The sequence below is a fragment of the Oryzias latipes genome, chromosome 24 (genome assembly GCF_053564925.1).
Source record: "Oryzias latipes strain Hd-rR chromosome 24, Olatipes_Hd-rR_3.1".
NCBI lineage: Eukaryota > Metazoa > Chordata > Actinopteri > Beloniformes > Adrianichthyidae > Oryzias > Oryzias latipes.
The window spans coordinates 23,175,446-23,199,885 of NC_136260.1; the positions used below are offsets into that span (position 1 = coordinate 23,175,446).

The 24,440-nt window shown below is 43.0% G+C and overlaps 2 protein-coding genes across 2 annotated transcripts in view; one reads left to right on the forward strand and one right to left on the reverse strand.

Annotated features, from left to right (window-relative positions):
* LOC101157583 (endothelin-1) overlaps positions 1-24,440 on the reverse strand; it is a 39,366-nt gene that overhangs the window by 7,793 nt on the left and 7,133 nt on the right. Inside the window, exon 2 of the mRNA XM_004083323.5 lies at positions 10,951-11,104. Coding sequence (XP_004083371.1) covers positions 10,951-11,104 — 154 coding nt within the window. The remainder of the gene's footprint in view (positions 1-10,950; positions 11,105-24,440) is intronic.
* Positions 2,439-3,444, forward strand: LOC144990208 (uncharacterized). The gene is made up of 2 exons (XM_078943234.1): positions 2,439-3,014; positions 3,319-3,444. Exons 1-2 carry the CDS (start codon positions 2,439-2,441, stop codon positions 3,442-3,444), a joined length of 702 nt encoding a protein of 233 aa, XP_078799360.1.

Consider the following 24,440-nt stretch of genomic DNA (forward strand, 5'->3'; position numbering starts at 1 on the left):
ATTCTGATTATGCTGTTTCTATGCAAAATCAAAAAACGTGTCGTTTTCTAGGACATATTTTCTGCAGAGCGGCAGGAGTTCTCTAGCAATTCACCTCTGAGGTTTGGCTGTTGGTGCGGAGCAACCCCGCCCCCCTTCCCCTCCCTGCTGCTGACAGCAGGGAGCTCGTTGCCCACTCAGAGTATTTTCTACGTCACAAATACGACGTTTTTTCCAACAGCATTTTCTCGTCTGCTCCTGATTCACAACGATTCAAATAAAGAAACACTTTAATAATAAATAAAGAAAAACGTCTGCCGATCTGCAGAAACTATGTCCTAGAAAACAACACAAGTTTTTGAATTTCGGCTAAAGACGGCATCACCATGATAATAAAAAAAAAACTCACTGGGAACGCTTTGAAACTTGATCAGAAGATGATCGGAGTGGGACTTAAAGATGCAATCTTCACAACCAGTGTCCGGTAACCATGGAGACCGAAAACAGGCCGTCTTTGACATTTATTGTCTGTGAAACCGCTACACACAACAAAGCATCGGAATTGAGTGAAACTGTTATGAAGAAGTTAATATTTGCTACGAAAAAAAAAGAAAAATGTCATCATTTTATGTTGATAAAAATTGATGCCAGGGTTGAATCTGTACTTTACGAAAAGCCATGTCACACATTTTCCACGTGTGAAATACATAATTTATACGTGTTTCTTGCTTTTGTCGATGTGCGCAGATGTCCATCGAGGGTTTTGGACTATTTACGCGTGAACCACCAATGTCTAACTTTTATTTCACGTATACGGCGCAGTGTTTACGTGTTCTTTGCGTGGTTTATTCGTTCTTCTTCCTTGGTTTTGATGTGGTTCATTCCTTTTTTTTATTTTTATTAATTTTTATTTAAGTGAGACAACAGAAAAAAACAAAACAAAAACAACAACAAACAAACGACAATACACTGGAAAAAAACAGACCTGACAAACAAAGACAACTACCAATACTAACACACAAAACAGGAGGTAAAACAAAAATGTAGGGATACATTATTAGAGATTCATGTAAATGGATAGGAAAGGCTCAAGACATAAGTATGCATTCATTCTATTCTTGCTACTAGAAAACTCAATAGCAGTAACCATCATGAAACCCACACTAGAAATAATCATCTTGTCTTTGTTACAAAAAAAAAAAATGAATAAAAATAAAAATATTGAGAGTAATTACCCATAACTATCAGACGCCTGCAAATGAGATGAATAGGGTATTGTAGAGAGAAAAAGGCGGGGAGACAACACCCCATAGAGGCCAAGACAGTCACATATTTGGTTCTCAGATGAAACTTAATGTTCGTTTAGGAACTCAATGAGAGCTGACCATACAGATAGTGGTTCGGTCGTGTCAGTGGAAGAAGGTAATGAGTAAATGTATTCAAGAAACATCGTGTCCTTTGGTTTCCAGATCATGAAGATGTTTTTTTAGCTATTGTTATTGCTACAAGAATACATTTATTCTTAGACGGGTCAAGATTTAAATGTAGTTCTGAAAGGTCTCCTAATAGACACAGTGAAGGTGATGAAGGGATGAGGCAGGCCAAGAATGGGATAGATAAGGTTTGGGTAATTTCTTCCCAAAATTCTTTAATGGGTGAGGAGTCCCAAGTTGCATGGATATATGTGTCTGGGGTATTTTGAGTGCAAAATGGGCAGATCTCTGATTCAAATCCCATTCTTGAAAATTTCTCTCTTGTGTAGTGAATTCTATGGAGGGTTTTGTATTGTATTAGTTGTAAATTTGTGTTATTTTTGTCATGATATGGATGTTTTTACATATTTGAGCCCAGAACTCAGTGTTACCAGGAATAGAAAGATCGTTTCCAACTTTGTTTTGGGGAAGTGATAAAGACTCATCTGAGAATATTGTCACGGTTCCTCCGGCTGCTACTCCTCCCCTCCCTGCCCCTTCATTGGAACCAGCTGACCTGCATCATCTCATCACCTGGCAGACCTTCTTAAGGAGATCCATCCCAGCATACTACGCCAGTCCGTTATACTCACTCCGGTGATCACGCCTGGCCTCAAGTTAAGTTACTCTCGCTTTAGTAATCCTAGCTTGTACTTACCGTCTGTCTCACGTCTTCAGGTCTTCACTCCATTGGTCACGCTGGTTCCTCGCTCCACGCTGATTACATCATCCTCGACGTCCTCGCCTTGCCTCAAGCTGGTTACGCTGTCCTCAGCGTCCACGTCTCGCCTCAAGCCGGTCACGCCGCCCTCGGCGCTCCACCACGTCACGGACTGTGAACGCCGTCCTCGGCGCTCCACCTCGCCACAGCAGTTTCCTGCATCCACGACGTCCCCTGACTTCTATAATTAAAACATCCTGTTAAATACAACGCCTTCCTGAGTTTCTTCCGGGTTCCAGCATCTGGGTCTCCCTAGTAGTCCGATCATGACAGAACGGACTGGCCATTACCCAGACCCAGCTGACCCGGAGGGACTCCGCTTGGCCGTCACTCACCAAGGCATCGCTCTGGGACGGCAAGCTGAATCCCTCAACCAGATGGCCGCCGCCCAGCAGGATCTTTTCCGTCGCTTGGACGGTATTTCTCTGGCTCTGACGGATTTAACCTCCCGAGGACCTACTAACGCCTCAGCCAGCAACACGGGTTCCGCCACCGGAAGCCCGGGCCCCGCTACAGACAAAGCAGCTCACGAAAACATCCGGCTCCTTCCTGAGCCTTTCCTGGGTGACGTAGGAGCCTGCGGGGGATTCCTCCTGCAATGTCGTTTGATCTTCCAGCAGGCACCTCGGCACTATCATGCAGACCACAGCAAAATCACCCTTATAGTGAACTCTCTCCGGGGTAAAGCGCTTCAATGGGCTCAGGCTTACCTGACCGCTAATCCCATCTCTCAAGTTCCTTTCGAACGCTTTTTAGGCGAGTTCCGGCTGGTTTTCGACCAACCCCGCAAGGAGGAGGAGGCCACCCGCCGACTGCTAGCCCTCAAACAACGCCACAGATCCGTGAGTGACCATCTAATAGACTTTCGGATTCTAGCTGTGGAGGCGGGTTGGCCGGATATAGCCCTTAAAGGGGTGTTCTACCAATCCCTTAATGACTCGATTAAAGACCATTTATGTTCGCAACCCGAGGCTAGCTCTTTTGAAGAGCTCGTCACCGCGGCCTTGCGGTCCGACGTGCGTCTCCGTGAACGTCATGCTGAGCGCCCCTGTCAAGACAAGAGACTCCTTACCAGTGCTTCTCCTCCATTCCCTGCTGCTAACTATGTTCATGTTATGTCTCACGATTCTGTCGGACTCTCCACAGAGGAACCGATGCAGATTGGACATTCTAAGCTCACCCCTGAGGAGCGGCAGAGACGAAGAGATGAGGGGGCGTGTTTCTATTGCGGCCAGACCGGTCACCTCGTTCATCAATGTAAGCTTCGTTTAAACTCCCGAACCCCCCGTTAGAAGGCAGGCCACGGGCGGGTCAATCTTCTCTCTCTACCGAGAGACCTTTTCTTTATTTACCTGTCAAGTTAAGTTTTTCTTCTAGTGTTTTTGAAGGTAGAGCCCTTATCGACTCTGGAGCTGAGCAGAGTTTTATTGATGACTGTCTTGTTTCTGAGCTTAACATTCCCACAGAACCTTTGGATATCCCTGTCAGGGCGGCCGGATTGGGTGGTCAGGTCCTCACTCACATAACCCACCGTACTAAGGCCGTTCGTCTCATCACGTCTGGTAATCATCACGAACTCATTCAGTTTTACATTACCAAGACCCCCCAGTCTCCCATCATTCTAGGGTTCCCCTGGCTTCGAGCTCACAACCCCCAGTTCGATTGGGTTAATCTCCACGTTACCAACTGGAGCACTACCTGCATGGCTAATTGTCTTCGTTCCGCCATACCCTCGGTTTCTCCTCGTTGTGATCCAGATCCTGAGGAGATCGATCTTTCTAGGGTTCCTCCGTGCTACCACGATCTTGGGGCTGTTTTCAGTAAGACCAGGGCTGGTTCCCTTCCTCCCCACAGGCCGTACGACTGTTCCATCGAACTAGTTAAAGGCGCTACGCTGCCTAAGAGGAGGCTATTTAATTTATCAGGCCCTGAGAAACTGTCAATGGAAAAATACATCCAGGAAGCCCTCTCGGCTGGTCATATTCGCCCCTCATCTTCTCCGGTCGGTGCGGGGTTCTTCTTCGTCCAGAAGAAGGACAGAACTTTGCGCCCATGCATTGATTACCGCGACCTCAATCAAATTACTGTTAAAAATAAATATTCCCTTCCGCTTATTGACTCTGCTCTACATTCTGTTCAGGACGCTCGAGTCTTTTCCAAGTTGGACCTCCGTAACGCTTATTATTTGGTTCGCATGAGGGAGGGGGACGAGTGGAAGACCGCCTTTAACACCCCACTCGGTCATTTCGAGTATTTGGTGATGCCTTTTGGGCTCACCAACGCTCCTGCTACCTTCCAGAATCTCGTTAACGATGTTCTTCGTGATTTTTTGAACCGCTTCGTCTTTGTTTACCTTGACGACATCCTTATTTATTCACGCGATCTGGATGAACACACCCACCATGTCCGCCAGGTTCTCTCACGGCTTTTAGAGAACCGACTATATGTTAAAGCCGAAAAGTGCGAGTTTCATGTACCCACCATTTCATTTCTGGGTTTCATCATTGACTCTGGTAACATTCGCCCCGATCCGGCCAAGATCGCGGCCGTCACCAGCTGGGAACCTCCCACTTCCCGTAAACAACTTCAGAGGTTCCTCGGCTTCGCAAATTTCTACCGTCGCTTCATAAGGAACTATAGCAGCATTGCCGCTCCGTTGACTCAACTCACCTCCGTTACTAAACCGTTTCTCTGGACCCCCGAAGCTCAATCCGCATTCACTAGACTTAAGCACCTCTTTACTTCCGCTCCCATTCTATCACAGCCTGATCCTCTCCGACAGTTCGTTGTCGAGGTCGACGCTTCCGATTCTGGTGTGGGAGCGATTCTTTCTCAACGGGAGGTTGGCTCGGGGAAACTGAAACCATGTGCGTTCTTCTCTAGGAAGCTTTCTACGGCGGAGAGGAATTATGACGTCGGTAACCGCGAACTCCTCGCCATTAAACTCGCTCTGGAGGAATGGCGTCACTGGCTCGAGGGGGCTGAACATCCGTTCATCGTTTGGACGGATCATAAAAATCTCGCCTACCTACGTACAGCTAAACGCCTTAATTCACGTCAGGCCCGTTGGTGCCTTTTTTTTGACAGGTTTGATTTCACTATCACCTACCGGCCGGGTAGCAGGAACATTAAACCAGACGCCCTCTCACGTTTATTTTGTTCAGGGGATGACCAGGACAGCTCTCCCATTATTCCCCCCACATGTATTGTGGGTAATTTGACATGGGACATTGAGAGCAGGGTCATCCAAGCTCAGGGAGAGGAACCTGACCATCCTCCGGCCCCCCCTGGAACTCTTTACGTCCCCTCCTCCCTCCGCTCGGATGTCCTGGTTTGGGGGCACACGTCGCGTATTGCTTGCCATGGCGGCATTCATAGAACCCTGAGGCTCGTGCAACGTAGATTTTTCTGGCCTTCCATGGCTCGGGACGTGAGGGAATTCGTTGCGGCTTGCGACGTCTGCGCCCGCTCTAAGTCTTCCAACTCGCCGCCTGCTGGTCTCCTCCATCCTTTACCTGTTCCGCAGCGGCCCTGGTCCCATCTCGCCATGGACTTCATCACTGGGTTGCCGGCCTCTCAGGATAACACCGTCATTCTTACAGTGGTCGACCGTTTTTCCAAGGCTGCCCATTTCATTCCCCTTCCCAAGCTGCCCACGGCCACCGAGATGGCTGACGTCTTGGTTCGAGAGGTATTCAGGCATCACGGCATCCCCAGTGATATTGTCTCCGACCGCGGGCCCCAGTTCATATCCCAGGTCTGGCGGGCTTTCTGTTCTGCTCTGGGTGCCACGGTTAGCCTCACATCCGGTCATCATCCCCAGTCAAATGGGCAAGCGGAGCGTGCAAACCAGGAGCTCGAGGCCGCCCTCCGTTGTGTGGCCGCCCGAAACCCCTCCAACTGGTCTTCATTCCTGGCATGGATCGAGTACGCCCACAACAGCCATCCGTCTGCTGCTACCGGTATGTCCCCGTTTGAAGCGTCCCTCGGATACTCTCCACCCTTGTTCCCCTCCCAGGAGCTGGACTTGGCGGTCCCGTCGGTTCAGCATCACCTGCGACGCGCCCAGCGTATATGGACTCAGGCCAGGGCCGCTCTCCTGCGCACTAGAGAGAGGAACTGCAGGATCGCTAATCGCCACAGGGTGGAGAGCCCCGCCTACCAACCGGGACAGAGGGTTTGGCTGTCTTCACGGGACATACCGCTCCAGGCCACCTCCCGTAAACTGGCTCCACGCTACATTGGACCTTACCCCGTCGAGAGGGTCATAAACCCCTCCTGTGTGCGGCTGCGGCTCCCGGCGGCGCTTAAGGTGCACCCCACGTTTCATGTCTCGCAGCTTAAGCCTGTCCAGGAGAGTCCTTTGTGCCCGCCGTCCGCTTCCCCACCGCCCGCCCGGGTCATCGACGGCGCTCCTGCCTACACCGCCAGCAAGGTGTTGGACGTCCGCCGCCGGGGGCGCGGTTTCCAGTTTCTGGTGGACTGGGAGGGTTACGGTCCGGAGGAGCGCTCATGGATCTCCCGCTCCCTCATTCTGGACCATACCCTCATTGACGATTTCTTTCGGGCCCACCCTGATCGTCGTCCGGGACCGCCTGGGGGCGGTCGTTGAGGGGGGGGTACTGTCACGGTTCCTCCGGCTGCTACTCCTCCCCTCCCTGCCCCTTCATTGGAACCAGCTGACCTGCATCATCTCATCACCTGGCAGACCTTCTTAAGGAGATCCATCCCAGCATACTACGCCAGTCCGTTATACTCACTCCGGTGATCACGCCTGGCCTCAAGTTAAGTTACTCTCGCTTTAGTAATCCTAGCTTGTACTTACCGTCTGTCTCACGTCTTCAGGTCTTCACTCCATTGGTCACGCTGGTTCCTCGCTCCACGCTGATTACATCATCCTCGACGTCCTCGCCTTGCCTCAAGCTGGTTACGCTGTCCTCAGCGTCCACGTCTCGCCTCAAGCCGGTCACGCCGCCCTCGGCGCTCCACCACGTCACGGACTGTGAACGCCGTCCTCGGCGCTCCACCTCGCCACAGCAGTTTCCTGCATCCACGACGTCCCCTGACTTCTATAATTAAAACATCCTGTTAAATACAACGCCTTCCTGAGTTTCTTCCGGGTTCCAGCATCTGGGTCTCCCTAGTAGTCCGATCATGACAAATATGATTATTTTATAAATTTTAGATAGAATTTTTTTGGTTCATTACTGATACATCTGTTAAAATTTCAGTTAAAGAACACAACTTTTCTCACTTTTCCCACGTTTATTCAAGCATAAGCAATTTTCCTCCTTGCAATATGCGCATAATGTAGGTTATAGCTGTGACATGGCCTTAGGGTTATTACAGTAATACTTTGTAAAACCATTAGACATCACTGAAACAAAAAAAACAACGCATTTCCTTTGAAACGTGGGGTTTTTCTCAGCTTCAGGGAGTTTTTCCACCTCAGATCTGCCCCTGAAGAAGCTTCAAACCGGGGTTATCAGCACATGCTGGGGGGGCAGCTCCCTTCAGCCCACACAGTTTAGTGGCATCGTTAGTGACAGTGGGCACTGCTGTTTAAAGCCCCTTTACCGTGTGGGCAGGAGGATTTCATTTGACCACACTGCTATGTTTAGACTAAACCAACAGACTGCGAGGGTCCCGGCGCTGCTGGAGCCGTTTCTGGAACCTCCGCTGGACCTATTTTGGTGCCTCTTCTGTTAATTCAGTTCAGAAGCCGCAGTACAGTTTTCAACCTAATCATTAGAATTTACTGGATACTCTTTTCCAACATTAGCACCCACTTTTTTTTAAAAGTTGTTACCAATTTGGACACAGCCAAACAGGAAACCTGAGCACCGACTTGTGTGATCATGCGAAGGCAGGGGGGGTCTGTCTTTTTACAGATAGGAACAACCTGATGGGATCGGGTCAAATTGGGGTCCAACCTTAATGTCTTTAGAGTCTTGTGGTTTCTGGGTAAACCAGCCAGAGGAAAACTGCAAAAGTTACCCTTCTTTTAGATAATGGTGCTTTCTTATTAGCTCCACCACATCTGACTTGTTCCTCATTGCTTGTGCACACTGAACTAAAATGAAGTTAATTGTTGGGAAGCTTCCTTTTTTAACTCTTTAAACATGTTTTGGGTGTCTTGTAACTGTAAGTTTGAGCAAATTATGGCTTCAAATTGTTAAACTATTTCAGAAGTTTGTACTTTTAATAACTTTTAAATTGTGTTCTATTATTAAACTTCTTAAAATGAAATAGAAGCGCTTTGAATTTGTCTGTTCTTTTAACTTCTTTCACATATTGAAGAGAGAAAGTTGAATTAACATTTAAATTCCATCAGACATGACCTGTATGTGGTTTTCAAAGTTCATCATGGTTGCTTGCTGTGCTAAGTTTTTTTTTTTTGCTTTCTTTAATTTTCTTATTCTATTTTGGCATCTTACATTTAGCGAATATTTCAAACAATTACATGTTTTCTGACTTCATCTTCTGAATGGTGAGATTGAGGCCTAATGTGGGACGCACACATCAACCCTTTAACACCGGAGATGTCGTCGGCGACACCTCAACAACAAAATGCTCTTCCCATGGACGCGATCGACGTAATTGCAGCAAATTAAGAACGCAGCTGGAACTTTTTTTTAAAGTGTTGAATAACAGCGCAAAGACAAAACGAGACACAACAAGACAAGAGGAGTTGAGATATAAGAAAACCAGACAAGACAAGAGGACAAGACAGGACAGGACAGGACAAAACAAGACAAGACAAGAGAAAAAAGAAAGGACAAGACACAACAACACAAAAGAAAACAAGACAAGAGGAGTTGAGACATAAGAAAACCAGACAAGACGAGAAGAGACAAGACAAGACAGGACATACCTTATTTAGCCCATTATGGGGACATTAAATCAAGTCTCAAGGTGCAAAGGGGGAAATATTAAAAAAACAAAAACAAAGGAAACAGCAGTGCAGTGAACGTTTCGTCATCAATAGACTGTTGTTTGCAACCTCAGTGTGTTGGATTTATGTTGGAAGAGTTATGGTATCTCAAGGAAAGTCAACACTTAAGGTTAAGCTCTGGTGTTAACGGTTCAACTGGAGCTAACTCAGTCCACCCCAAGAATGGGAAAACGGCTGTGTGGACAGGATAATGGCTCCCCCAACCAATAGCATCGTCCCTCTATTATTTATTGTTTGTTTTTATACATTAAGTCAGAATTTTTAACTCTGGGATGTCTTTCCGACACCAGCCTGCAGTGGTCATTTGAGGAACTGCAGCATTTGGTTCTTCAGGCTGTGGGGATTTGGATTTTTGGATTTTTGGTAAGTGGCGTATGCTTATATAGCGCTACCTTGTTCAAGGTCCAAAGCGCTTTATATTCACAGTCCCATTCACTCATTCACACACTGGTGGCGGCTCCGAACACTGACGCCTTCCTTCCACCGGAGGTCTTGCCCAAGGACACTTCGACACATGGCCGGAAATGCGAACCCGTAATCTTCCGATAGGAGGTCGACCACTCTACCACTGCACCACGGCCACCCCAAATTAAAGGCATCGGTCAACATTTGTGACTCATTTTGACTACTGATAGAATAAAAACAGAGGTTCTCTGTAACAGTAGGTGCAGCTCAATTTCTGGATGAACCTTCTAACCTTTTTTTGCATTTTTGTTCAGTAAAAATCACAGTAAAATCAAGAAAAGGCAATATTCACTGGTGAATAAAATAGGATTGCAGCCTGTTTTCATGAAAGTGAGATTTGTTCCAATAAAACCCATATTTAACAGCGATGAAAATAGTCTAATAGTTTTGAGCATTTACCCAAAAATGTGGAGGAGGGGAGGGGGAGGATAGCTTTGCCTTTCCTGTTCGCTTCTCCAACTCTCTGCAGACGTGTGTCCAGTTATGAGGCAGGGATTTGGGATGGAGCAGCTGTCCACATCTTTGTGTGTCTTTTATTTCTCTTCGGGGAGAGTTATTTTTAATAAAAATGAACATCTCAAAGCAAATTCCTTCTACCTTACATTCCGTTTGTCCATTTGACGGCTCCAACGTACCGAAACATTTGTTTTTGCATCCAGGACTTAAGAACTTTTCCATTGACATCAACTGAGAGACAAGGACTGATTTACAGCGGGGTTTTTTACTGTCTACTTTTTTTGTATAATAAAATAAAATCACAGGAATATGAGGAGTGCTCCAAAGTTGATTTGTGGTGTTTTGTTTTCGTGGTTCAGACCTATTTGACTCCCTTCTATCAGATTTCTTCTGACCACCTTTGTTGCACATGTGTGTGTAGTTTTGGAAGCATGAAGGTGTGACAAACTAATGACTGCATTGTGGACAAAACAAAGATAAGTGCTCATTATGGGACTTTTTTCAAATTAAATCGTTTTTATGGAATGTAAAAGCAACTTAAAACAAAATGGGTTGAAAAGAATGTCATAAAAATGTTAAAATATGGAAAAAACAAAGAGCCAGTACAGCAGGAATCAGGTTGAGATAACCTCTCCAAAAGTTAAAAAGATTTGTCAATAGTCTGGAAACATGATGAACAGATTTAGTGAAATCCCACTCTCAGATTTGATAATTCCTAAACCTCTGACCTTGCAAATAGTCAGTTTATCTTAGTTTTGGACGGCAGTTCTCCATTGAAAACCTCCCAACTACTGTGGTGGAGTCTTGCGTTTGTTATCTTTTATCATCACACATTACAAGAGGAGCTCCAGCTCTCCATTCCCGCAAAAGCAAACTCTTTAAATGTTTAATTTTCTTCTCACCTCGGGGTGTTGACCCAAACGATTCCAATGTGACAGAAGAAAATACACTCTTTGTCCTTCTGGTTCTCGCAGGAGCAGCGTTTCTCTCTTCGGTGGGGGGTGTGGGTGAGCTGCATGGCGGCGCCTTCTTCTGCTGCAGGGCTCATGTCTGAAGCTGGAAGGTACGGGGATAAGAGAACCATAAGACTTGGTGGAATTTGACATTTCTCGCCAGCAAACAAGTGTTAGGGGCCCCAGATCTGAGAGGGCCCCCAAGGCCTTTCGGTCCTGTTTGCAATGACAGTTAAAAATAAAGAGCCTCTATCTGGTATTCTGTAGGGCGCAGGTCTCATGTAAACACACAAGCAGACAAGATGATGTATGATTAAAAAAAGAGATTTAGAATTTAAATCAGAAAAATCAGCTAATAAAACCTGAAATTAACTAATACGATCTGAAATTAGCTAAAATCAGATTACATATCTGAAGTTACATACAATGATTTAAAATAATCCAAAATCAGCTGCAATCAGCTAAAATCTGTCTAAAATCTGCTAACCTAATCTGAAATCAGATGAAATCCTATAACAATCTGAGATAAAGACAATAATATAAACATCAGATGATCTAAAATCAGTGATGACGTGCAAAATATGTAAAATCAGCGAAAATAAGCTAAAAATCAGCAAAAAATCTAAAATATTCTGAAATCAGATAAAACCAGATCACATATCTGAAATTGAATAAAATAATCTAAAATTAAATGAAATATAATTTTAACTAAAATCAACAAAATGTGTAAAATCATCGGAATTCACCTTAAATCTTTAGAATATCTAAAATCAGATAATCTAATCTGAAATCACCTAAAATTTAGATAACATAATCTGAAATTAAATACAATAATCTTAAATATTATTATTTAAAATGAAATCAGATAATTTAATCTAAAATCTGCTAAATAAACTAATGATAATATTAATAATAATCGGAAATATGATAAGATTGGCAAAAAATCTAAAGTCTGCAAACCTCATTTATTAGGGCCACCAAAAAAAAAAAAAAAAATAGAGCCACCAAAAAAAAAAAAAAAGTAAAATTACGAGATTTTATCTCGTAAATTTAGGAGATAAAAACTCGTTAATTTAGGAGATAAAAACTCGTAAATTTAGGAGAAAAAAACTCGTAATTTTAGGAGATTACAGTGGAAGTGAGCATGCAGAGCAGCAGGTGAACGCCGTGCAGCTGCAGAGAAGACCGACTAAACTTTGTTGAACAGGTGAGCTGAATGTTTATTGATAACGTTCCAAATGTCTGGAAGGTCATTTGTTTGATTTCCGATTCATTAAAGTTTTATTTATTGATGGTTGGTTTGCAGGATCTCTGCAGCCCGATGAAGCCGTCGTCTACGACGGAGTTTTAGGGCCACGGTGAGGAAAAAAAATTCTGGCCAACGTGGCGAGATTAAAGTCGTCATGTCGACTTTAATCTCGTCATGACGAGAAAAAACTCGACACAAAGTTTCGAGAAAAAACTCGTCTTGTCGAGATAAAAGTCGAAATAAAGTTTCGAGATTAAAGTCGCAATGTTGCGCGCGAGAGAGAAAAAAACTCGTAAATTTACGAGATTATTGTGGAAGTGAGAATGCAGAGAAGCAGGTGAACGCCGTGCAGCAGCAGAGCAGACCGACTAAACGTAGTTGAAGGTGAGCTGAATGTTTATTGATAACGTTCCAAATGTCTGGAAGCTCATTTGATTGATTTACAAGTTATTAAAGTTTTATTTATTGATGGTTGGTTTGCAGGATCTCTGCCTCCATACTCTGCAGCCCAATGATGAAGCCGGCATCGGGTGTCCCTGCAGCTGTTTGCTTGAAGCACTTTTTGCCTTTTTCAACGTTGTAATGCTAATATAACAGACTATTTTCATTGATCTTTGTTTTTTAATGATCAAACGGGTCGCTTCATCTGCAGGAGGGGGCGTATGTAACACTGTTTACTTCCGCATTGGTGATCGGATGACAGATTCGTGACGCAATGTGACAGATAAACTTCAGGTTATGTGAATGAAAAGGAGAATAAAGGCTGCAGCGATTGTCTACACCCAAACGTGTCTCTGAGCTCCTTATTTTACAAATACCCGGAAAGACGGCTCCACTAACAATAATCTGATTTTGAGTCGCCAAAAGGTTCAGAATCTCTTTGTTTTAAACCTATAATCCGAAAATAAAGCTTCACAAAAGGCTCCACATCTTTCATCTTCAAGATAGGCTCCGATAAACAGACAACTTCGGGGTTTTCTCCTTGTTAATCTATGACTTTTTTCCTGTAAATTTACGAGTTTTTATCTCCTAATAAAATTACTTTTTTTTGTGGCCATAAAACTCTGTCGTAAACTCTTAAATACAAAGCCACTAGCTCACTAACATTAGCCATAACACTGAATACTCCTGAAAGACTCAGCTTCACTGCTCTCGCGCAACATTGCGACTTTAATCTCGAAACTTTATTTCGACTTTAATCTCGACACGACGAGTTTTTTCTCGAAACTTTGTGTCGAGTTTTTTCTCGTCATGACGAGATTAAAGTCGACATGACGACTTTAATCTCGCCACGTTGGCCAGAATTTTTTTTCCTCACCGTGGCCCTAAAACTCCGTCGTAGTCGTCGGTGTCCCTGCAGCTGTTCGCTTGAATCCTTTCTTCCTCCACCAAAGACAAGACTCTACGTTTGTGTGACGCTTCCGTCACACAAAAGGAGGAGCACTTTTTTGGCATTTTCAACGTTCCAAAGCTAATATAAAACACTATTTTCATTCCTCTTTATTGTTTTATGCTGAAACGGGACATTTCATCTGCAGGAGGGGGCGTTTGTAACACTGTTTACTTCCGCATTGGTGTTGGGATGACAGGTTCATGACGTAATGAGACAAATGAACTTCAGGATATGTGAATGAAAAGGAGAATAAAGGCTGCAGCGATTGTCTACACCCAAACGTGTCTCTGAGCTCCTTATTTTACATATTAAACTCCGTTTTACTGACACTGAACCCCGGAAAGACTGCTACACGGAAACTAATCTGATTTTGAGTCGCCAAAAGGTTCAGAATCTCTTTGTTTTACACCTATAATAATCCGGAAATGAAGCTTCACAAAAGGCTCCACATACTTCATCTTCAAGCTAGGTTGCGATAAACGGACAACTTCGGTGTTTTTTCCTTAATCTACGACTTTTTTCTCGTAAATTTACGAGTTTTTATCTCCTAAATTTACGAGATAAAATCTCGTAATTTTACTTTTTCTTTTTTTTGGTGGCTCTAATTTTTTTTTTTTTTGGTGGCCCTAATACTCCGTCGTACAAATCAGCTAAAGTCCAATAACATAATCTGAAATAAAATAAAATTATGTAAAATCAGACGACATAATCTAAAGACAATTTATATAAAATAATGTCAAACCAGCTAAAATATGCTAAAAATGTGAAATATTCTGAAATGAGCTGAAATCTTAAAAAACATCTAAAGTTAGCTAATTTAATATGAAATTTTTAGATTAGATTAGATTAGATTAGATTAGATTAGATTAGATTAGATTAGATTAGATTATTTGCACCAGTATCCACATATGTTCACACACCACAAAGCAGATGGAGCCCACAGACAGGCTTTGATGTTGCCCGCCGTGCACACGGAAATGCTTGTGCATCTAAAACGGGTTTAACACATCTGACACATGGGCACAAAATAGCACCCCTGCTCACCATGAATGGGTTCGGTCTGTTCTTTTTTTCACAGAATCAAATATTTGAGGTTGTTGCTCATCTCGAGCTTCTAAAGAAGCTGTTATTTGGTCCAAAGTGGAACCAGAATCCTGACACACTTCAATCACTATGGACAAGTTGGGGGTTTCCTTTTTGCCTTTTCTTCCTGTAATGGTTCAGGCAACAACAGCAGAAATAACCAACAGTAGTTCTGTAGCTTTTATTAGGGATGGGTTTGTGGTGGAAGTTAGTCAGCTTGTAAAAATGTCCCCCCCTGTAAAGAGATTGTTTTGGCTGGTTTTGAGCAGCTTCCACCATGATGGTTCAATAAAAAAAAGGAGAAGAACTTAGCTAACAAATGTGAGTTTCTGAAGGCTTCTAGACAGTTTGTAGTACACACTGCTCTCACTTTACGCACACACGCATAAAAAAACTCTTTATCTGGTTACGTTTTTTCAATTTATTTCAACGATATGTCTGTTTCTCAGAAAGCACGAGTCAGAGATCTCTTGGTGGATTCACACTGGGCACATTTGGTCCACTTAAAGTGAACCAGAGTCCGTTTTCCCTGATAATCAGGAACAAATCTTCAGTCTGAATAGACCCAATGGACCCTGGTCTGGGACCAGGAACCGCTCTCGGACCTATCTTTTGAGGTGGTCTAGGTTCATTTCCAATCGGACTGAGCTTCGGTTCGCTCTGAATGAGAACAACTGAACCAAACTGGCCACCGAAGCCAACGTGAACAGAGTAGGAATGAAGCGACAGTTTCCTTCCTTAACAGAGTTCTCTTAAATACAACACGACAACGAGGAGACACAGCATCTCACTGAAACATGGTCTAATGAGTTCCGGCTCATCCAAACAACGTTTAACATTCATTTTTAGTGATTAGAATTTAATTCAGTCCAGATCCTTACAAAACAGGCTAAATCAACGCTGTAGCTGTATGATAGCTGTATCATTAAGGGGTGTGAATAAGTGGTCAACAGGTTCTGTCAAGTTTTCTGAGGAGGAAAACTCCTGAATGAATGAACGAATAAATGAATGAATGAATAAATGAATGAATGAATCAATGAATCAATGAATGAAACATAAACCCAATAGCACATCTGTTCTAAGACAAAGCTGTGATAAGTTAGTGACTGCAAGAAGGATAAATGGGTAGACAATAAAAAGTAGAAGCAAGGAACCTGAAGTGGGAGGAGCTTGTTGATTGTAGTTTAGTCCGCCCACATCTGCTCCAAAAATGGGCGGGAAAAAAGTAAAAGGAGTTTCTCATTAGGGCCGCTTGTCTTATCTGCCTATCAAAAAAACAAACAAACCCGTAGTAATAAATTCAGCTTTAAATATATCAACAGAGTGATTAAATGAATTACATCAAAAAAATGTTTAGAGCTAGATGATAATACATTTATTCATGGTGTAAAATCTGACTTTTTTAAATGGGAGTAGAAAGGAAGTGGCTTCCTGTTGAAACCTGCCTCCGGTGGTCATTTGAGGAACTTGCTTCCTAACCGAAACATGGGCTTGTGGTTCCGGCATGAAAGGCAAAGGTGAGAGTCCTGGACTATAGTTGTGGACCTGGACTGGATTTGCTATAGAAAATCAGGATCTGCTCTGAGGTCTAGATGTGCTCTAAAAGCCTGGATCTGCTCTAGAAATCTAGATCTGCTCTTATAGCCTGGTTCTGCTCTAGAAAGTCTAGATCTGCTCTTAAAGCCTGGATCTGCTCTAGAAAGTCTTGATCTGTTCTAGAAAGTCTGGATCTATTCTAGAAAGTCTGGGTCTGCTTTATAAAGCCAGGATCTGCTGTAGAAAGTCTGGATCTGTTCTAGAAAGTCTTGATCTGTTCTAGAAAGTCTGGATCTATTCTAGAAAGTCTGGGTCTGCTTTATAAAGCCAGGATCTGCTGTAGAAAGTCTGGATCTGTTCTAGAAAGTCTTGATCTGCTGTAGAAAGTCTGGATCTGTTCTAGAAAGTCTGGATCTGCTCTAGAAAGTCCGGATCTGCTCTAGAAAGTCTAGATCTGCTCTAAAAGCCTGGATCTGCTCTAGAAAGTCTAGATCTGCTCTAAAATCCGGGATCTGCTATAAAAGCCTGGATGTGCTCTAGAGAGCCTGGGTCTGCTTTTGAAAGTATGGCTCTGCTCAAAAAGCGCAAATCTACTCTAAAAAGCCTGGATCTGCATCTAGAACGTCTATATCTCCTCTAAAAGCCTGGATCTGCTCTAGAAAGTCTGGATATGTTCTAGAAAGTCTTGATCTGTTCTAGAAAGTCTGGATCTATTCTAGAAAGTCTGGGTCTGCTTTATAAAGCGAGGATCTGCTGTAGAAAGTCTGGATATGTTCTAGAAAGTCTGGATCTGCTTTAGAAATCCTGGATCTGCTCTAGAAAGTCTGGATCTGCTATAGAAAGTCTAGATCTGCTCTAAAAGCCTGGATCTGCTCTAGAAAGTCTAGATCTGCTCTAAAATCCGGGATCTGCTATAAAAGCCTGGATGTGCTCTAGAGAGCCTGGATCCGCTCTAGAGAGCCTGGGTCTGCTTTTGAAAGTATGGCTCTGCTCAAAAAGCGCAAATCTACTCTAGAAAGCCTGGATCTGCATCTAGAACGTCTAGATCTCCTCTAAAAGCCTGGATCTGGTCTAAAAAGTCTGGATATGTTCTAGAAAGTCTGGATCTGCTTTAGAAGTCCTGGTTCTGCTCTAGAAAGTCTGGATCTGTTCTAGAAAGTCTGGATCTGCTTTAGAAGGTAAGCGAGACAACAAATATGTTTGACCATTTTAAAGAAATGTCACATCTGCTCAAGTTGTGACCTTTATTTTAGGTTGCTAAGTTGTGGAGTTTTAGGAGTTTTAAAAAAATGTGAAAAATGTCTACAAGAAGTTCCTCACACAACTAATGTCCATGAATGCGTTTCTGCTGCATTTCAGTGGCGTCAGGAAACCAGTGAGCAGAGGGGAAAATTGGTAAAGCTGTCAAAAGTTAATGCTTTGGTATTGGCAGGATAATCTTTTGAATGTCTCCAGCCTTGGAGCTGCCAGCAGAGGCGTTGACTTGTTTCAAGAAAAGAAAGATTTAGAAGGAGAGACTCGCCAACGAGACAGTGTTAAATGAGAGCAGTAATAAGAGAAGGATATAGGAGGGATTAAAGCAAAATCGTGTCACACAGTTCACTCCACTCTTTGGTTTGTCCAAATATTACCATAAATTGTTGAAAGGATAAAGGTTTGAATGACCTTTGCTGAAGCTCTAAACTCCCAAAGTCCTGACAGTTTTTTCTACATCTTCAATCTGCAGAAAACGGCTAGAAACCATAAAAACCACCAAAACCTCCTGAAAGAACTCAAAGTTGGTGAACCTTGCATTTTCAGATGGGGATACCAATAGAACTGGGGAAAAAAATGTTCAGGTCAAAGAAACATTAAATAAATCTGCCTTAATGTGTGGCTGAACCGTGACTTCAAACAGGCAGTGAGCGGGTCACCCACATCCACCTCCACACGACGAAGTTTATAGCTCTCCCCCCTTTGGTTTGTTTGAAAAACAGACTGGAAACCGACCCACAGACCCTGAGACTTGGTGTTGTGGTTAGAGGAAACACCAAATGTTAATAAAGCCATGTTTGTACAAGGAAATCTGCAGCAGAAAAACAATGAAAACACTCCTGGAATGAGGCACTAAACTAGCAAAAGTTTCGCGAGGACAAGTATAAACACTTAAATAAGGATTGACCTTGACCTTCGGGGAAGACCCTCCTAATGTTTGAAGCAGGAATGTCAGTCAAACGGTGTTGATGAGTTCAGAAACTAAGATTTTCATCAACTCTTAGTGTAAAAGACCATTTGAGAGAGGTTTTAAATGGTTATCTGAGTTATCTCCAACCCAAACCAACGTAAACAAATGTATCCAAATGTTTAGGACAGAATTTAATCAATTTTCCTTGCATATTCTTTGGTGATCATCCATGGTCGTTGCATTTTTCCAGACACGCAGAGCCCCATCCCATGCAATATCCGTGTTTAATGTTTGTTGTTTTTCAGGCAGTTTGAAAGGAAGGGTGGAGGCTTGGATCCACATCTCAGCCTTGGGGCAGCCCAAAACCTTTAATCAGAGTTGGGACAGGTCTCACTGGGGTTGAAGAACTTCAATCTACCTCCTCTTTACTGTGATAATTCTCAAGCTGTCTCAGAGATCCCTCGGGGTCGGTCTTCATTTAGACTTCCATCCAAAAAACAAATCTGAATCGGCCATCTTGTCATTTTTCTGAACTCTTTTGAGACGACCAAAAAACCTCATGTCTTGGGTAAACCATCAGTCGCTGTTTTTCTTTCACTTAGAACAAATAATTCAAAGACCTTTACGTTAATCTTTGATCATCAAGTATCTGGGTAAGCGTTTAACCATTTATTTACTACATTCTTATTATGCTCAGCTGTTTGTTGGTTGTTGACGTGTGAAAAATGTAGCAATTCAGTGAAAGTTTTCTGTCAACAACAATAGTTGAGTCAACAACCATCTAAGTTCTTATCAATTTGATGTATCAAAAAAGATGTACAAGGAGCTTCACACAACACTACAAAAAGGTCCACCAAATCTGGCACATTTTATAATCTCAAACTGAGAAACAGACAAAAACACTGGAACGTTTGTTGGAAGACAAGAACGGCTGGTTGGTACAAACAGGAATGATAGAACAGATCCCAGAACAACTGTAACATCTGACCGATAAAACCTGCGTCCCTGTTGGAGTTTACAGTAAAATGGCTGACTAAGGCCGAGTCACATGCATCCCTACGAGGGGTGACCCGTACGGGCGCTGCAGAGTTTTGGTTAGTCTGGGTCTATGAAGGGTCGTGGAGAGGAGCGTCTTAAGAGGTGGGCAGGTGTGTCCTACAGTTCCCTTGAGGTTCGTACGGCCACCTCAAGGGACATAGTGAAAATGGAACATACCACTGTCGTGCTTGTGGTAAGTGGGTCGAGAAGGATTCGTACGAATAATGCTGTTGTATGGTGTCCTTATGCCACACTCTAGTCATCAGTATCGTGCGACTGCTGGGTCCTTACTGATCGCACACAAATGGGGTGTGCCTGTGATGCTGATGTATTGTACGATGTCGACATAAACTACACTGTTTGCCTCATTTCCTCAATTCTTATAGTCAGACTGAGGCAAGGAGCGTTTCACGTGAACAGCACTAACGGGGCTCCTTGTGCTGTCGGCAGGATTTGAGGGGTTGAAAAAATTAAAAATCTGTACAACAAACCTGTGTATCACCTACTTCCCCCTTACGTGTTGTATATGTGCTGCAACCTGTCGCCTGGAGCATGAGCTTGGAAAATAATGCGCGTTAACATTTTCTCTCTACAGGTTCACTGAGCGGTATATACATCCTTAACATTTTGTGTGGTTCACCTGTGTGCCCCATCTTTCACCTGCAGACACCCTGTGGCCGACAGTAGGCGGCTTAGGAGGTTGGGCGTCAATCAGTTTACTGGTATGAATGCAAACTGTTAGTTCTCACTTATAAATACATATTCAGCTGGTTTCTATGGTATCCATATCTGGTATGATATCTGGCATCCATCCATCCATCCATCCATCCATCCATCCATCCATCCATCCATCCATCCATCCATCCATCCATCCATCCATCCATCCATCACACTTTCCTCTGTTCTGCTGCAGTCAGCAGGTCAGCTGGCTCCCTCCAACCCTAAGATCATCCCAGAGCTCTTTTGCTGCCATCAGCTGTTGCCATTAGTCTTTCCTCACCAACGAATTTAAAAATCAAAGTTAAAGTACCTTTCATCGTAGGGGACTTGCTCCCAAAAATACTAGTTTATGAGGTTGGAGAAAGATCCAGCTCCAGCAATGCCGACACGGATGAAGCCGGTTAAGATGAAGAGCCTGAGAAGGTACAAAGACTCTTTTTTCATGAAAACTTTCTTATTTTCTGTCCCGCAAGAAAAATATTAAGAGTTTTTTGGCAAAATAATGTTTGTTCATAGAAAACATGTCTTGGTGACTTGAATCTTTTTCTTAAAATATTCAATAATATAATTAAACACTCTGATGTGAACGAAAATGAGCTGATATCAATTGTAAATGAATTCAAGAGTAAAAACAAAAGATTATGAGGATATTGATATGACAGTGGTGAAAAAGGTCATTAATAGTATCTCTAAGCCTCTAACATACATATGTAACTTATCATAACAAACTGGGAGATTCCTAAACCAAATGAAACTTGCAAAAGTGATTCTTATCTATAAGAGTGGAGACTAACACCAATTTACAAACTATAGACCCCTCTCTTCTTCCACAATTCTCAAAATTTTTAGGCAAAATATTCAATGATAAATTAGTTATTCATAAATTTAACATTATAAATGTAAACTAATATGGTTTTAGAGAAAACAGATCAACCTCATTGGCTATCATTGATGCTGTGGAGGAAATCCCAAACGCTCTGGACAAAAAGAAATATGCAGCTGGAATTTTCATTGTCTTAAAAAAAAGCATTTGACTCTCAATCATGACATCCTACTTGACAAACTGGAAGTGTCTGGGATAAGAGGACTAGCGTTAACTTGGGTCAAAAGCTATTTAACGGGAAGGAAAGAATTTGTCAAGATTGATGAATATACATCAGAAACCAAAGAGATAAGTTGTGGTGTCCCACAAGGATCAATTCTGGGCCCCCTGCTATTCAATATTTACATAAATGATATATTCAAAGTTTCAAAGCTTACGAAACTCATATTATTTGCTGATGACACAAACATTTTCAATTCTACAGACAATCATAGGGAATCAATGTGGTAAACACAGAGTTAACCAAAAATTAAATCATGGAGGGATTACAACAAACTATCGTTGAACCTAGATAAAACCAAAGTGATGGTTATTGGTATCTACAATGCCTTAATTGAAGTAAATAATGTCCTAATTGAAAGTGTTACAGAAATCAAATTTCTAGGGGTTTTTATCGATGACAAACTAAATTGGAAGCAACATATCAGACACATACAAACTAAAGTTTCAAAAAGTGTTTCAATCGTAAATAAATCTAAACATATATTAGAATGCAACAATAGATATTTATTGTGCTGCTCCTTAATATTACCATATTTCACCTACTGTATATAAATTTGGGTAAATAAGTATAAGAGCTCACTACATCCTCTGTGTTTACTTTAAGAAACGATTCATCAGAATTATAAAGCCGGATATCTTGATCATACAAACAATTTATTTGATCAATCTAGACTTTTAAAACTGTATGACCTTGTTGATTTTTACACCAACAACTTCTATACAGAGCCAGTGGGAAATCATTACCGTTCAATCGCCAAAAAAAGTTCTTAGAAAATGAAGGAGGCTACAGACTGAGGGGATGTAGGAACTTCAAGATCAAATTGATAAGAACCACAAAAAAAAGTTTCTGTGTGTCGGGGTGTGGCAATAAACTTTGGAACGGGTTCAGTAATGAGCTCAAACAATGTTCAAATATCCAAATATTCCAGAAAACGTAGAGAGAAACACTGATTTCAGGATATGAAGATGAGAGGATTTAGGGATCAACAGGTGATTGAATAATTCCAAATACATGTGTGAACTAGATTGTGGTGAAATAATCAAAGCTCTTTTACTGTGCTAAAAGGTAGGGACACCAGCTGGAAAAAAATCCACTTTAAACATTGTCTAACCCTTTAACCTTTTAACCCTTGTGCTATCCTAGGCACTTTAACATTGGGAGTTGGGTCATCTAGACCCACTAGACAGTGCTGTGAACCTTTTTTCTTCAATGATTTGTGATCTTCACTGGTGTCCATGGATTACATGAAATCTTTCCACCTTTATCCACCTTTGTCATGGTAGGGAGAACACGTCAATGTAAGGATCGGGTCATCTAGACCCCATAGGATAGCACAAGGGGTAGGTCACCAGAAAGAGCAAACACGGGTTTCATCCTTCCGTTTCACTTTTTGCCCACCAACCTCTCAGTCTGTGTTTTAAGGCTTTTCTGCAAGTCCAGTTGGATTCAGACGGTCAGAATGCAAAGTCCACCGCAGGAGACTGACTGCATCTCTGTCGTCTGTCACCAGCGTGACCACGGTATGTGCTGCAAACAGTTAGAAGGGGCAAGCGTGAATCCATCAGTGGGTTTTTGGGGGCCCCAGGGGAGGCAGATCGAATGGACATAACGTTTGATTTAAGGCAGTAAGAGTTAGAACTCTGGAAATGACAGAGTTCAGACCTAAAGGTGTGTGTTTTCCAGGTCAAAATAAAAAGCAGTCTTCCTCATGGGGGAGGAAGGTGACATCAGACTTCATGCTGCATGACGGCACTTTATTGTTTCCTTGCTGGCGGCATCAAGTCATTTTAAGGATCTTATATGCAACTTTTTTCCATTTTACAACCTCAGTGTTCCTGTCTCCACTTCTGGAATCCATTCAACCCCCCCCCCTGCAGCTTTCGGTGCAACCTCGTCTTCCTCTCATAGAATTTCACTTTGGGTTCTGTGGGGTTTCTGTAAGCATGTAAGAATTCAATGTTTGAATGTATGTTTCCTGAACAAAAGCAAAATGTGGGAAAAGGCTGTGGAGCTAATCCCAGAGCAGGCTCCTGCGTCGTCTGGAGACAGCCAAAGAAAAGTTAAATCCATGCCTTGTTATGAAAGCGTCTGGTTGGCTCCGCAGGGTTCGACATTATTTGACAATATACAGGTGGATCAGCCGCTAATCCTGGAGCTGGCTGTTTGGACTGGCAGGCCTCGGTCAGCAGGTAGGAGCCTCTCAGAGTCCAGAAGGTTCAGTTAACGTTTAAGAGTTTTCTTGGTGCTTATTAGGATGAATTGAAATGAAACGCTGGTATGCGGCGACAGTAAAACACAGTGTGGAGTTTGGACAACACGTTTATTGTGTTGTTCTGCCCTGAGCCCAGTAAAGACTCTTTGGAGTTGGAAGAGAGTTGTCAGCCGGCGGGATGGCCAACATAAACCTCTCCTGGCAGAAATGGACTCTTTGAAACCTTGATGTCTGCAGCTTGAATGTGCAAAGATGCTGAAGGAATCCGCAGCTCTGAGGGGGGTGAGAAACACTTTCCCCTGCAAAAACAACCCCCCGGTGAGACACTGAGGGCAGTTAACCACCACGAGACCTGCTGCAGTGCAACCGGCTTCTGACCTTCACTCAGAAACCACCGACACAAGGACTGCCAGTTTCTTTGCCCGGGTTTACTGTTCCACTGCGGCCCAGACCCGTTGACGTTTATGTCTCATAAAAGCTCTATTACTTAAGATAAAAATGACAGAAGTGACAACTAGCTGCTAATAAAAGCTAATTGCGGCGGTGAAATATGGGTAGTGGGGGGAAGAACTCCTCTTTTGACACACGGATAACTTCTGGGAAAAATTCCTGTTGATTAGCCATGAAAGATGAGCTGCTGTGGGTTTTCTTCGTAAATCATGAATGTTTTCTTGAACAGATTGCTGCTTAAATCGGACACTTTAGCAGTAGATTATGTCCAACCGTGTTTCCTCGAGGTGATTTGTCGTTTGTTTTACACGGGGCCCTCCTGGAACTGCCGCCGCCGCCGCCGCACAACACATAAAGAAGAAATGAAAAGTTCATGAGTCAGACGGCTGTTGTTGTTTTTTTTACCCCCATCGATGAGAATTTATATATTTCTTGCAATCCAAGTGGTGAGTAACCTGGTCACCTGGTTAATCCGTGGAAAACCAATA

Bases quoted from the DNA above. Each gene is read 5' to 3' on its own strand.
- LOC144990208 (XM_078943234.1), top strand. From the start codon at position 2,439: ATGACAGAACGGACTGGCCATTACCCAGACCCAGCTGACCCGGAGGGA. The intron at 3,015-3,318 runs GTGAGTGACCAT...GACTCTCCACAG, and splicing joins TCAAACAACGCCACAGATCC to AGGAACCGATGCAGATTGGA.